At 38.9% G+C, this 12,872-nt stretch overlaps 1 protein-coding gene across 1 annotated transcript; it reads right to left on the bottom strand.

Moving 5' to 3' along the window:
* On the bottom strand, positions 1 to 12,247 carry mogat2 (monoacylglycerol O-acyltransferase 2). Its single transcript, XM_053442415.1, has 7 exons — positions 12,174 to 12,247; positions 11,812 to 11,948; positions 10,450 to 10,628; positions 4,321 to 4,525; positions 3,364 to 3,538; positions 2,882 to 3,081; positions 1 to 533 (listed from the first exon to the last, which is right to left on the bottom strand). The coding sequence occupies exons 2-7, from the start codon at positions 11,903 to 11,905 to the stop codon at positions 379 to 381; spliced, it is 1,008 nt and encodes a 335-aa protein (XP_053298390.1). The 5' UTR covers positions 11,906 to 11,948; positions 12,174 to 12,247; the 3' UTR covers positions 1 to 378.
* Positions 12,248 to 12,872: the final 625 nt, after the last annotated feature.

Here is a 12,872-nt window from a genome sequence, read left to right as displayed (position 1 = left end):
TAAATACATAATTTTTATTCACCTTTCAGAGTTTATAAAGATACCAAATACTGAAATAATCCCAGTTTTATTGGGAGTCTCCACAATATGTTGCAACCCAAACTCAACCTATGACTCTATTTAAGAAAGTGTTAGACTTTGCACAATATCCAAAACTCAAGAGAGATGAAACAACTGGGAGAGGTGAGGAAAACCTGACTTGTATCATTAGTTGCCTCTTTGTCCTTTTCCCCACAACAACCTGTAAAACAACAGCAGATACCAAAGCTTTCCCATTCATTCCATTCATTTTTAATCGACAGGACAATTATCTGAACACGCAGCGCGTGAGCTTTAGAAATAAATATGCATTCATGTCCCCTCCATCCTCAAGTTAGTTTAGACAAAGTTCAGGTGAGTGTCCTTGTCCACTCCATAGTTGACTTTGTGCTCCTCGAACAGGCTGCTGAGTTCATCCATGTAGAGCTGGTGAAGGGCATCCAGCTCCTCAACTGTTGGCTTTATGTTTCTCTCCACTTTTATCGGCCGCCCCACTGCAGAGAGGAGAAAAGGTGCAGGACAACACAGTCAGAGCACTTTATTAATGGGCAATATTACTTGTTTAATGCTATAGGAGGTCTATTTTATCTGGAAACCAAAATGATGGCATACAGTGTAAAACTCAATAAAGTGCAAAATACAAAAAACAACTGTGGAAACCCTCCCTTTTTCTCAACTGATTTTACTATCAGTTTTTTGATGTATATATTATATTTCAAAGTGCAATTGTGATGTGTATTTTGCATGTGTTTTACTATTTTACATTTGCCTAGAAAAACACACACACAAGAATTAAAGCTCCAAACTTTCCAATCACTAGGATATTTTATGAGACTGGGTCAGTGTATTGATCTCTCCTTTTTAACGGTGGTGTCCCTTAGTGAATTTAGTTTAAATAAAATCCTAATGTTATTAGGAAAATCTCCCTGATAGACCACAACTGATAACCGGCTACACACACAAAATGGCATAAAAATATGCTGTACTTATGCATAACTCATGGGTGAATGGTTTTTATATGAGTTTGCAAGTATTTGTTCATCACTCTCGTCATTCCTCTGTTATCTTATGGTTGGAAGTGACTAAGTCAAGACGCCAAACACTATACCTGTTCTACTGCTACATAAATATTTGAACGTAAGTTGTCTGACTGAAATATATAAGATAATAAAAAGGCCAAAAGCAACAAAAGATGATATATAAGCACGTGCTGTAGCAATCACAGTGCACATCATTGTAGTTACTTTGAACATTTCCACAGGAAGGAAACAGACCTGGGGCCTGATTATTAGAACCTTACACAGTCTAGCACATATTTGGAATAGTGACAGTCTGCATAGGTTCTGTTAGCATGTCCAGAGAGAGAGAAGGTGTGTTGATGAGTGAGATCCCCTGGTGAACTGTTTGGATAGAAGGAAAATCTGCACAGGCACAGTAGGACTAGACACATCCACAAAAGTAAAAATAAAACATCTGACCCCTCCTGATTTGTTGTGTTTATTGGTGGTTTTGTTCATATACCTCTGTGCAGGTATGGACATGTCAACATATCAAACAGGAACAAGTTAACAAGAGCATCTTAAAGTGCTTGTCCATCAGACATACAAATTAAGTTAATAAATAAAATGTTACAAAAACATAATCTATCAAATACAAATGTTCTTAATTCAAATTCTTTTGGCAATAGTGTCTTCAGTCACACACTATATCAGTAATTTATGGACTGGATAAGTTTCCCATGGGCTTGTTCTAATGCCACGCATACATTAAGCCAGACAACGATGCAAGTGCATCAGCCGTCCTGTTGACGTCGCTCGTCACAAGATCGTCCTCCACCACAGCAGCAGTGCCTGCAGGGAGGAAGTGAACTGAACTTGTAGTGCTGCCGGCGACCACTGTGACAAACGCAACAGTAGTGTCAGTGATGACTCCTGGAATATGCACAGAGGGAGCAACAGTCAGGTTAAATGTTAGGAAACAGTTGGTTTATATGACATATATAACACAAATCCTAACTATTATAGGTCATCCAACATGTAGGTTGATTGTGGGCTCTACATTCAAAATTTAAATATATTTTTATCCATTGCCGCCTGCAAGGAAAAATAAAATTCATAGGCTTCATACAGGTTTCCAGATTTCCTCAGCTATTGTAGCATCCAGTATCTTGCTAACCTCATGTTTATTAGCTTTAGCTTAATCAAGAATCAAACATACAGATAGTTCATTCAGGTTCGTTCACATTTACCAGATCGAGGCGGTTAACATTAACAGCAGCAAAGAGATGATTGAGAAGAGTTAACTAACTTTGAAATTCTAGCCCTGCTTTGATATTAATGAAACACATGCGCACAGTGATGCTAAGGCCGTTGAAGTATGCTAATGAAAATTTGAGAACTACAAAAAAGCTCTGTCAGCGTTTGATCCTCAAAACATTACAACATGCAGTGGAAGTGTTTTTTTAGTTTACTTACAAGTTGCTCCTTGTTTGATCTTCATGTGTTGTTTGTGAAGGCCAGCCATGTTGAATAGATTTGTCCTGGTCCCGGCGTTCAGGATAGAATCGCCATGTTGTGACGTAGATAACTTCCAGCGTAATAATCGTTGAACTAGCAGCATTTGCTCAGAAATATTGAACCACAAAACCACACTAGAAAATAGAATCTTTTTAAATGGGATCAGTTATGACAGATTTTAATTGTTTAAATGGTTTGTTTTGGCAACAGTCTACAAGAGGACTGCATGCCACCAGTTACCGAGGGCTGAGCCACAGATTCAGAACAGCACACTGTAACCTGTTGCATGTGCTCTAGCCCTCAGGTGACCAAAAGTGTTTACTCACCTATTGTATTGATGGGTTTTCGGTAGGGCATGAGACCAAAGGAGTACTGGAAAATGCCACGTGCATGGAAGAGAGGCAGGGAGATACCCATGATGCTTTGTAATCGTTCCTGTGTCCACCGCAGCCACGTTCCTCTCGTGTTGTCCACCTGATCGAACAATTCATTCTCCCCGAAGGAAAAGACCGGCACCAGATGGGCTCTGAAAACATTTTTATGACAATGTTTCCAATTGATTTATCAAGCACCATTTCAGATCAGGTCGTTCATCGGCTTCTAAAATGATCTCATAACAGACGCCGTGCTTTCCCAGGAAATTCCATGAGAGGGCCATGAATGAGCCTCTGTTCCATTCTGTTTCAAGCATCAAGTAACATCAAATTTATAGATTGACAAAATCCCTTGAATAATCCATAAGACTTATTAGAATTAGCTGTATTTAATAACACTCTTTCCTCTTTTCCCCAGGGCTGACTGTGCTTACCCATGCTCCATGGCCATCTTGATGAAGCCTTTCCTCTTGGCCATCATCACATTGTAGGTCCCAGGGTGAGCATCGAGGGCCTCTGGGGCCCCACCGACCGCTATTACAACAGCGTTACCGGTTCCCTTTCTGGAGAGCGGATAGCTGGCGCTCTCTTTGTCAGATGGAATCAAACCTGAAGTGTTGGAGCAGAAAAGAAAGGCTGATTAAATAATACACATTTATGAAAGCAGGTCAAACAAAACCTTAAATCATTTTATATATAACTAGTTTGAAACGGGCGTTTTTTTGGGCCTGTGTAAATGTTCTGGAGCTAATTCAGTGAGTCCTCCTCAAATATTTCTCTCTCTATATTGTTATAGTTATATATAGTTTGTGTGCTCGATGTTGTCTGCAGAGCTTTCTATAAGCAGTCTATGCTGCAGAGAGAAGTTAGAAAACTGTATGTTCATCCTACCAGGTTTATCTGCATTGAACATTTTATAGTCAATGTTTTTTCATAAAACTAAACAGAATTTTATTTATTACTCTCATGGTTGTATCCTATATGTAAGTTGGTATGATTTAATGAACTGCTGCTCTTTTTTCATACATCGCATTTTGGCTATATCAGAGGTCTGTTAAGCAATCAACACAATTTTCAGACCCATGTTTGAAACTTCAAAATAAAAGCTCTATAATTCCGCTATAAGCAACAAAACAAAAGTCTTGCTACTACTTTGAAGATAAATAGCACTATATGCCATCAAAAATGAGCCAGCCGAGTGTGAAGATGATGAGATGAACGGTTTGCTAGATGCGCATTCCACACACAGACTAAAAGAGGAGGCAGACGTCTGGGGAATTACATTTAAACCCTGTTTGTTGTAAATTATACTACATACACCACATTGCGCTGCGTGTTGCTGAATAACAGCAACGGTTGAATTTGATCCAGTGTGATTGAAAAGTCCAAACCTGCACACATGATGTAGTCTCTGAAGAACGGGGCTCTGAACCAAAGGGGCAACATGAGCATGTAGCTGGTGATGCCAGGGAACAGCTGCCTGAATCCTGTGGCGTAGGTGCAGAAGTTAGTGAAGGCTCCTGCCACCAGCACGCCATGGGGATGGAAGCCGAAGACGTAGTTGTGCCTGGGATCCAAGTCAGCTGTCTTCACCAGCTGGAGGAAGAACATCGTGTAAATGAGAGTTAATATTGTAGTTGTCAGTCAATCCGTGCAGTTACATAGTAAAATAGGAAAATACTTTATTTCACATTGTCTGATTCCTGATTCCTGAACATGTTGCAATGTGGCCCTAACGGGCTGCAACCCAAACACGTGCATTGATATCCCAGTTGACCCCTCTGATCCCCCCCCCCCCCCCCCCCCCTCTGTGCCCTCTGCACACTGTCCCTTCATACCTTCACTGTTCCCTCAGGGGTGGAAAGTAACTATTTATTCAGGTTCAATTTCAAGGTTCAACCTTTTGGATTCAAAATCTATTTGAGAACAGCGAATATGTACTGCTTAATTATGAACAGATATGAGCTGATCCAGGAAATGTATTTTCACTTTCTTTTACATAATGAGATAAGGCCTTTTTCAAGGTTTTCCCTGGGAATAATAACTGGAATTTTATTTTAATTTTTTTAATCAGGCATATCGATTTCTGATAGTTGATTTTTATATACATTTGGTATCCCCTTGAATTCAAGGGGACTGTCGGGACTTGGCCGACAGCACTGAAATAAGAAAATTGTTGGACCAACTTATAGAAAATTGCTTCAATAGGTAACTCACGCTATAATTAAGTTTGTTCAACCGAAAAATTACAAGTTGTAATCAGACAATAGATAACTTTATTTTAATTCTTAGTAGTAGACATTTCTCAGTATTGGTCACTGCAACTTCACTCAAATCACACACTGTAGGTAAATACACACTACTGTGGAACCCTGTATGCAGAGAGATATGTGCCTTTGACCTGTCAGGAATGTGCCGTGAAAATCTGTGTGTCACTATTCCTTCTGCAGGGAGGACCACCGATATTCAGACACTGAGAAATAATACCAACACTATTTGCAAAATGTTACTGTTTTTCATTTGCAATATTAGTCCAAATTCTCATTTGAAATATAACTTTTCCATCATATTATGTTCACTATAATGTGCAATATTCCACATTACTTACCCCTATTATCATTACTACTTAATGGCACTTTGGTTTAGTATTAATTTACTGTCTCGCATAACTTACTTTTTTAGTTTTACTGATTTTATTTTATTTTCTATTGTGATTACTATTAGGCACTCCATTGTTATATAATTTATATATTATTTACTATTATATTACTGTGCGACTGTATTCTTGAGCAAGCTGCCACAAGAATTCCCTTAGAAATTAATAAACATTAAACCTTTCTATGTTCATTTTCTGATATAAAGTATTGATTAGACAGTAATTGTTCACTCATACAGTGGTGATTGGACTATTGATCAGTTTTTCAGATACATGTCGAAATGAACTCTCCTGGTTTTAATTTTTTAAAGAAACTTGGAACAGTAGCGCACTACACTTGTTTGTCCCCAAACTGGAGCTACATGGTTTGATGTGTACACCCGATGGCTGATGGGTAAAAAGATCCTTGTCACTGAAGCTGTTCAGTGTTTTATCAATTCTTGTACATTGAGTAATATTTATCTGTACTGTCAGAGCTAATGATTCTTGATCACTAACTGTAAAGCTGAGATATCTGAGCTGTGGAGTGGTGTTTTCATGTCTCCACTGGTACACAGCATCAGGGGGAGAGATAGTGAGAGTCACTATCGGTCACTGTCAGGAGCAAAGAGACGCTTGTTGGGTGGTGCAGTTAGGGAGAGTTTTGCCCTCTTGTGAAAAAAACAAATGCTGTCTGTGTCTGTGTGTGAGATTGTTTCGAGGTCACAGTGCTTTTAGGGCCACATTCACACCCTTCATCTGAGAGCTGTGTTTCTTCTGAGGGATGACTCGGCAGCCGATTCATTCTCATTTATTTGATGCTATCTAATAAAAGTGACATTTACCCAACACTGATCCTGTAAACAATGTCTTTGGGAAATGTTTTGGTTGTTGATCAACTGGAGGAAATACAAAATTAGACCAACTATGACTTTTGATTTTCTTGAGGCTGGTGTGTTGTCACACAGTTAATCATTGGCTCAAGTACTCTTGAAGATGAAAGCAAGCAGTAGAGGTGTCTACTAATGGCCAATCACAGAGCTAGCCTGAAGGGTCACCACAACATAACCCGTTTTGTTATTGTTATTTTAGTTTGGTGGACACATTTTTGTGTGGATCCACATTTAGATCTAGGTGGATTTTATTCTTAGCAGTTTCTTCTTTATTTATTTATTATATTATACTTGTTTGTTGTGTTGTATTTTTTATATTAATAGTGATTTATTTATAATCAGAATTAAATATTATTGTTTGCTTAAGTCTTCTACAGAATCTCTTGCAGCCTATTTGATGTAAACTGCCACAGCTGGAAATAGAAATGGTCAAACATTTTGGGAAAATACACTCGTTCACTTTTATGCTAGACAGCTAGATGAGAAGAATGATACCACCCACATGTGAAGGTTTAACCAAGAGGAGAAGCTCGGCATTAGATCTGGATGTAGGAGGAAACAGCTAGTCGGCTCATGGTTTGACTTCCGGTGGATGTCCTTCCCCTATATATATAGCATATTTCCATTCTCTCTCTTCCATCCCAGTCCAATAAAAGCACAAAGGCTGAAAATAAATGCTTAAAAGTTTTGTTTTTATAAATACATTGAATATTTATATTTTATTTAAAAGTTAAATGTTGTGTTTTTCGCGGGGCCAGAGTCATGCTCAGTGTTTTTCTTGTTTATTGTATCTATGCTACTACAAAAAGTGTCTCCTGGCTGTAGCCTAATATTTAGTGCACACACAAGACTCACTTGAATTTTCTTTTTTTGTGTAAAACCCTTTTATTCCCTGATATGATTTAAAGGTTCGTTAAATGTATGGCTACTGAACACCAATCGACAGCATCATCTATTAGCCAACATCTCAATCAGGTCATAGATGTGCTTTAAAAGTGTCGGTTCAGTATTGATTAGCATCATCATCCAGGATACATTGCATTTTGTGCCTCTCCTAAGAACCATGTGAGCAAACATCAGCTGGTGACTGTGAGCTGATGATGTTGGAATTCGAAATGGTGGAGAAAGACACCAATGAGACTAATTAGGCTCTCTCAAGTACACTGCCTCTCTTCACCCTTACATTGACTCTTTGTTCGAACCTTAATGAGGCATACAGTCAGATGATGCTGGAGATGATTCACTTTGAACTAGATGCATGAGATGGGTGCAGAAGGAAAAGTGTTTCAGTTTAGGAAATGACTGGACTTGTATTTGGCCTTTTTTTTTACACAGACAGTAAATAGAGGCAGAATTCTTCTGCCTGGTAACATTGACATGAAGTCTGTGATAAGACACAGACAAAATAACTAGACCCTAAGAGTCTTACTAACATAAAAATACAGACAGAATGTCACACACATGCACACACATACACACACACAATACGCTCATTATCTATTTGACACTTATTTTCACATTGGCACCGTATTATTACTTCTGTACTGGTCGTCTCCTGGCTTTTATTAATATATGACTCTGCTTTTATGATGCTCACTGTTGTATATGCCTTATCTCACACGGCTTTTATAATTACTATTATTTAATATTAAATGTTCCCAGCAGATGTGGTGGGATGAATCAAGAAATTGTGTCTATAGAGCAACATAAATAAGGTATGATGACATTGACAGTAATAGAAGCATTTCAACTATAAAGAGGACAGGAATCGAATTACCTCAACAAAAAAGGCAAAATGAAAGACTATGTTTTCATCTATGGACGTGACCCACTTAGTACTCAAGATAGAAACAGGACTTTGATGGAGCTTGTTTCTTTTATGATTCTGACCTAGTTTTCCTTTATTAATTAATTAGTTATTTTTTATTTAAACGTGACCATGTATATTCATCAACATGCATATAAGTGCAACATGTAAATGTGGCAGACTTTGCCATACAGGCTTTTTTGTCATCTGTAATTCCTGCAGGTTGACGGTTGGAGAAAAAAGATGCATAGACGCAAAACACACACATGCACATGCACAGACACTTTGGCAGAGATAATTAATAGATCACTGATATGACCGTGTGACATGCAAACATGTACATAGGCACATACCAAATGGATACACACAAATGTTCAAATGACGCATGTTCTTAACTTGTCTCTTCCCATACATGCAGAAAATTGATTTCTGTTAAGAAAAAAAAAGATCTTACATATAGATTATTATAATCTATATGTAAGATCCTAAATATATATTTATATGAAATGCAAGACAATGATAACTTAGCCTATTTAAATACATTTTGTGCTTGAGATAACGCTTACCCTTTTTTAAAACACTTTGAAACTTGTGTTATTGTTACACTCTTACTGCAGATGTTGGGGTTAGGGGTTAGGGTTGTTTATTTTTTTACATCATTGTTGCAGCCTTATCAGCACAGTGGAAATCATGAGCCTCCTCTTAATGAACTTTGTATTCTGGATAATGCTGCTCTGTGAATTCCTCTCATGAGGTGCTCTGCAGTTATTTGTCCCTCTTAAAAGACTCTTGTTAGGTTTGACATGAAAAAAGACACAAAGTGAGGGACATGCACTACCCATGAACAACCACCAGAGGGGATCAACGGGCTTCCAGGAGGAAGTGTGAATTGCACATTTAGACCTGTCCTGGGTCAGCAGAGCTCTTCACATATGTGAATCTGAAGTATTACTGCTGTCTTATCTCCTCTCGTCAACACATTACAAGACCAGCACAACAAAGCAAAGTACATTTCAAAGAAAAATATGTATCATTAATGATCAGTTATCTGTATGACCTTATTATATTGACTAATGTGTGTCAGCGTAATGAGAAGTAACCAGCCTTCATAGTAGACGTTTCATGTTCACCTTGTTTACATGATTTACAGACCGTGGCCTTTCATTTTAAGTTAGAATATGAATGAACTGCCTTCTGTTTTTAAATTGGACCCTCTGAAAACTGAAAGATTACTTCCAATCTGTGTGAGCAAGGAGGCAAATCAAATATGCGTACCCCATTTATTCACGTTCTTGCCAATCATTAGACAAGAGGACTGATACCACTCTCTGTCCATTGAATGGGAAGAGCCAGGAGACTTCACTTAGCTTAGCTTAGCATAAAGCATTGACAGTGAAGATTCTTTCAATAGCACTATGTCAATACACAAAGACAGTTCTGTGTCTCAGACATGCTGTGTGTACATATGCAGTGCATGACTAGGGAAGAGAGGGGCGTCTTCCCTCTGTGCTCCAATTGCTGCCAAGGACAGAGATAAGACCCACTGCTCGTGCTGTATGTAGGTGGAGATCTGGCAGACCTGTGCAGCCGAGGTGAATCCCAGCACATCCAACATGGACGTCAGGGCTGCTTTAAGGTAGTAATGTACCTACAGTTAGGGATGATACAGATACTCTGGGGAAATTCAATCCTTATTTAATATAATTACTGGGGGGGGGGGGGGGGGGGGGGTTTAGGTTGATAATATCCAGCATCAACCAAATTTAGAAAGTTTTAAAGATACAGTCACATCAAGCAATGTGCATTTGCTGTGTGTTGTAAAAACATTGTGAAAGAACAGAAGGCAGTGTCAGAGCTACAGATCAAATTGCTTTATTTGCTGTCTTCAGCATTATCTTGATATTATGGTATGACTTCTTTACCAAGCTAAAGCTTTGCCCCTTCCATGTAAATTTTGCACATTTTATATGGAGTCATATAGTGCTATATAATTTATAGTTCTGATAAATATATCATTTACCTTATGATTTGAACATTTTCAGCACTTGTTAACGATACAGCGGCGATACTGAAAACCATGGTAACATTGGTCATTATAATTGTGATGGAAACCGTTTCATCTCTAGTATACATATTCATTTACATTTTGGCTTCATACACAAGCCATCAGGAAGCTGTTGCTCACCTTGACGGGGAAGTAATCCCGCATGTATCCCCAAAATTTGAGGCCACAAATAAAAGGCGCCCTGCGGCCTCCTCGTGTTGGGGTGTCATAATCAAAGTACCACCAGGTGGCGTACAGCACACTGATCAGCCAGTAGCGAGTGAAGAGCAGGTAGAAGAACAAGAAGATGCAGGTGGGTGCTGAGGAAGGAAAGAGACTTTATCAGCAGCAACTTTACACAAGTGCATCATATAAGCATCCACTCTGAACTGCCATTACATGTCAATGAATGGTGACAGTAGAATATTATGAGTTTGGTCATGTTTTGAATGGTGGGTATCGGCTCTGCGTCAAAAACATGCAACTCTGCAAATGTGGTTTAGGTGGTTAAAGACAACAGACGCTCTCCGGGAGAATGTGGTTGTGTTTGATGTCAGTACGGTTTGATATGTCACTATTACGTAGCTTGATGGATCTCCAGGTTCACAAAGACATCAGTGTTGAGATAAAGATCTTCCTTTCAAAAACAGTACTACATCTATACTTTAAATGATCCTCCCATGACACATGGAATAGTCTGGAAACTATGACGACATTATCTGTAAATAATGCGTCTAAGTATAAAAAAGTGGGCTTTAGTTAGGAGATTGGAGTGTTTGGTGGGCCAATGTTTAACTGTAAAGACTATTATTGAATTTCTGCCTGGAGGACTTTAGTTTTAGATCAAACCTCCTGGCTCTTTCAATGTCAACTGTCAAACAAAGGCCTCGGGGTATTATTATCTGAAACTTACCTAATGCTATTCAAAAAAACACAGTGCAGCAAAAACACAACAGATTATGTACGTAAAAGTACATTTTTAAACTCAGTGAACCTTTTTTGTTATATGGTAAAATGAACTGCATTTACATCCACTTTCCTATTCTTGGTCTCAAGACCTACAAAAAGATTGAATCAGGTTTCCAGATTGCTACAAGGATCCCTTTGTCTTGTATGAAAAGACAACAAATGACATCAAGAATATACAACAGTCTGCATATATACATATATATTACATATATACACACTGTATATGTAAATAAAATATAATTTCAGCAGTTTAAATTTTTTTTACATTTGAAGCATGGCAGGAGGAGTTACACAGCACCTCTCTTACAGAGCTGGACAAACACAGTCGGTGGATACAAACATAGCAGACTGGGGAGGACTACACTTTACTGAGATCATATTCTACCTCTCATATTTACTTAAATGTTACCCAAGAGCAGCCAGGCCAACATTTTTGAACAGCTATGGAACAAAGTGACGACTAACTGTAGTAGACCTCTGTTCCTTCAGCAATTCTATTTCATCCATACTCCATATACTGATATGCAAACTCACCCAGGCCAAGAAAAGAGTAGACCCACTGCAGCACCGTGGCCGTCTGCAGTCTCCTCTGGAGGGGCACGTCCAGTGGGGCAAAATCAACTCTCATGTTTTCTACGAGAGAAGGAAAACTACCCGAGAGACGCTGCAGCCTGTGGCGAACAAGAAGAGCAACTGAAGTGGGTCCAAAGTACGAACTCTCACCTCTCCACCATCATTTCTGATTGACGCTCTTATCTCAGAAACCCAATACTGGGATTGATCTGTCAGTCCATATGAGGCTTTTGACCGGGCAAGGACAGAGTTGCTGCAAAACAGAGTAAAGCCGAACCACATGCAAAGAAATAACCATAAGTGAGTGGAAGAGAGGGACGTACAAGACTCTTTACTGTTTCTTTTATTGCTATTTCACTTCCTTCTCTTCATGGGAGGGATGTCAGTGGTTAGCCTGACTGTGTAATGTGCTGGTCTGGTTGAGCAATCACGTAACGATACAAGTGATAAAGGTCCTGACACACTTCTTACCACATAATACCCTTAACAGTGTTGTATGTATGAAATACTTTGGAAATTATTTGGATATTGTTTGACATTGGGAAAGGGAGAGTACAATTGCCATTTTATATTACCTTTATACAGCCAAGAGCTAAATTAAGATGGTGTGTTCCACTCACTTGGGAGAGTGAAAGGGTTAATCAAGGTGCTAATGGAGGGGGGCATATAACAGGAGATAGCGGCGGGGTCATGCATTCATTGCATCATATGTCAACACAACAATAAGACAGACAGTCAGAGGATTGTCAAGCTGAATGCATGTTCCCGCTCTTTATGTTTCACGAATTCCCTTCAGTCAGGCTGATATTTAACAGGGACAATGGGTGTGCTTGCCATCGCATTCTTTGTTTGATCACATCTTTATAAATTATTAATCTATTCATGGGTTCACCACCCTGATGACCTCCTTAATACTTTGATCCCGAACTCTCTCTCAGTTAATGTTTAACATGCAGCCGCTAGCAGACAATATAGTCAAAATGCAGTTACACAACTGGAAAACATCCTGTTTTGAAGCTTAA

This window comes from Pleuronectes platessa, chromosome 15 (assembly GCF_947347685.1).
Source record: "Pleuronectes platessa chromosome 15, fPlePla1.1, whole genome shotgun sequence".
Lineage (NCBI taxonomy): Eukaryota > Metazoa > Chordata > Actinopteri > Pleuronectiformes > Pleuronectidae > Pleuronectes > Pleuronectes platessa.
Note: the sequence above shows the minus strand (reverse complement) of the source record. Positions and strands in the feature narration are given on the sequence as shown.

Coding starts and splice junctions, on each gene's coding strand:
- mogat2 (XM_053442415.1), bottom strand. CDS start 11,905: ATGAGAGTTGATTTTGCCCCACTGGACGTGCCCCTCCAGAGGAGACTG. Junction 10,629..11,811: donor CTACTCTTTTCTTGGCCTGG/GTGAGTTTGCAT, acceptor TTCCTTCCTCAG/CACCCACCTGCATCTTCTTG. Junction 3,539..4,320: donor AGACTACATCATGTGTGCAG/GTTTGGACTTTT, acceptor CCAACACTTCAG/GTTTGATTCCATCTGACAAA.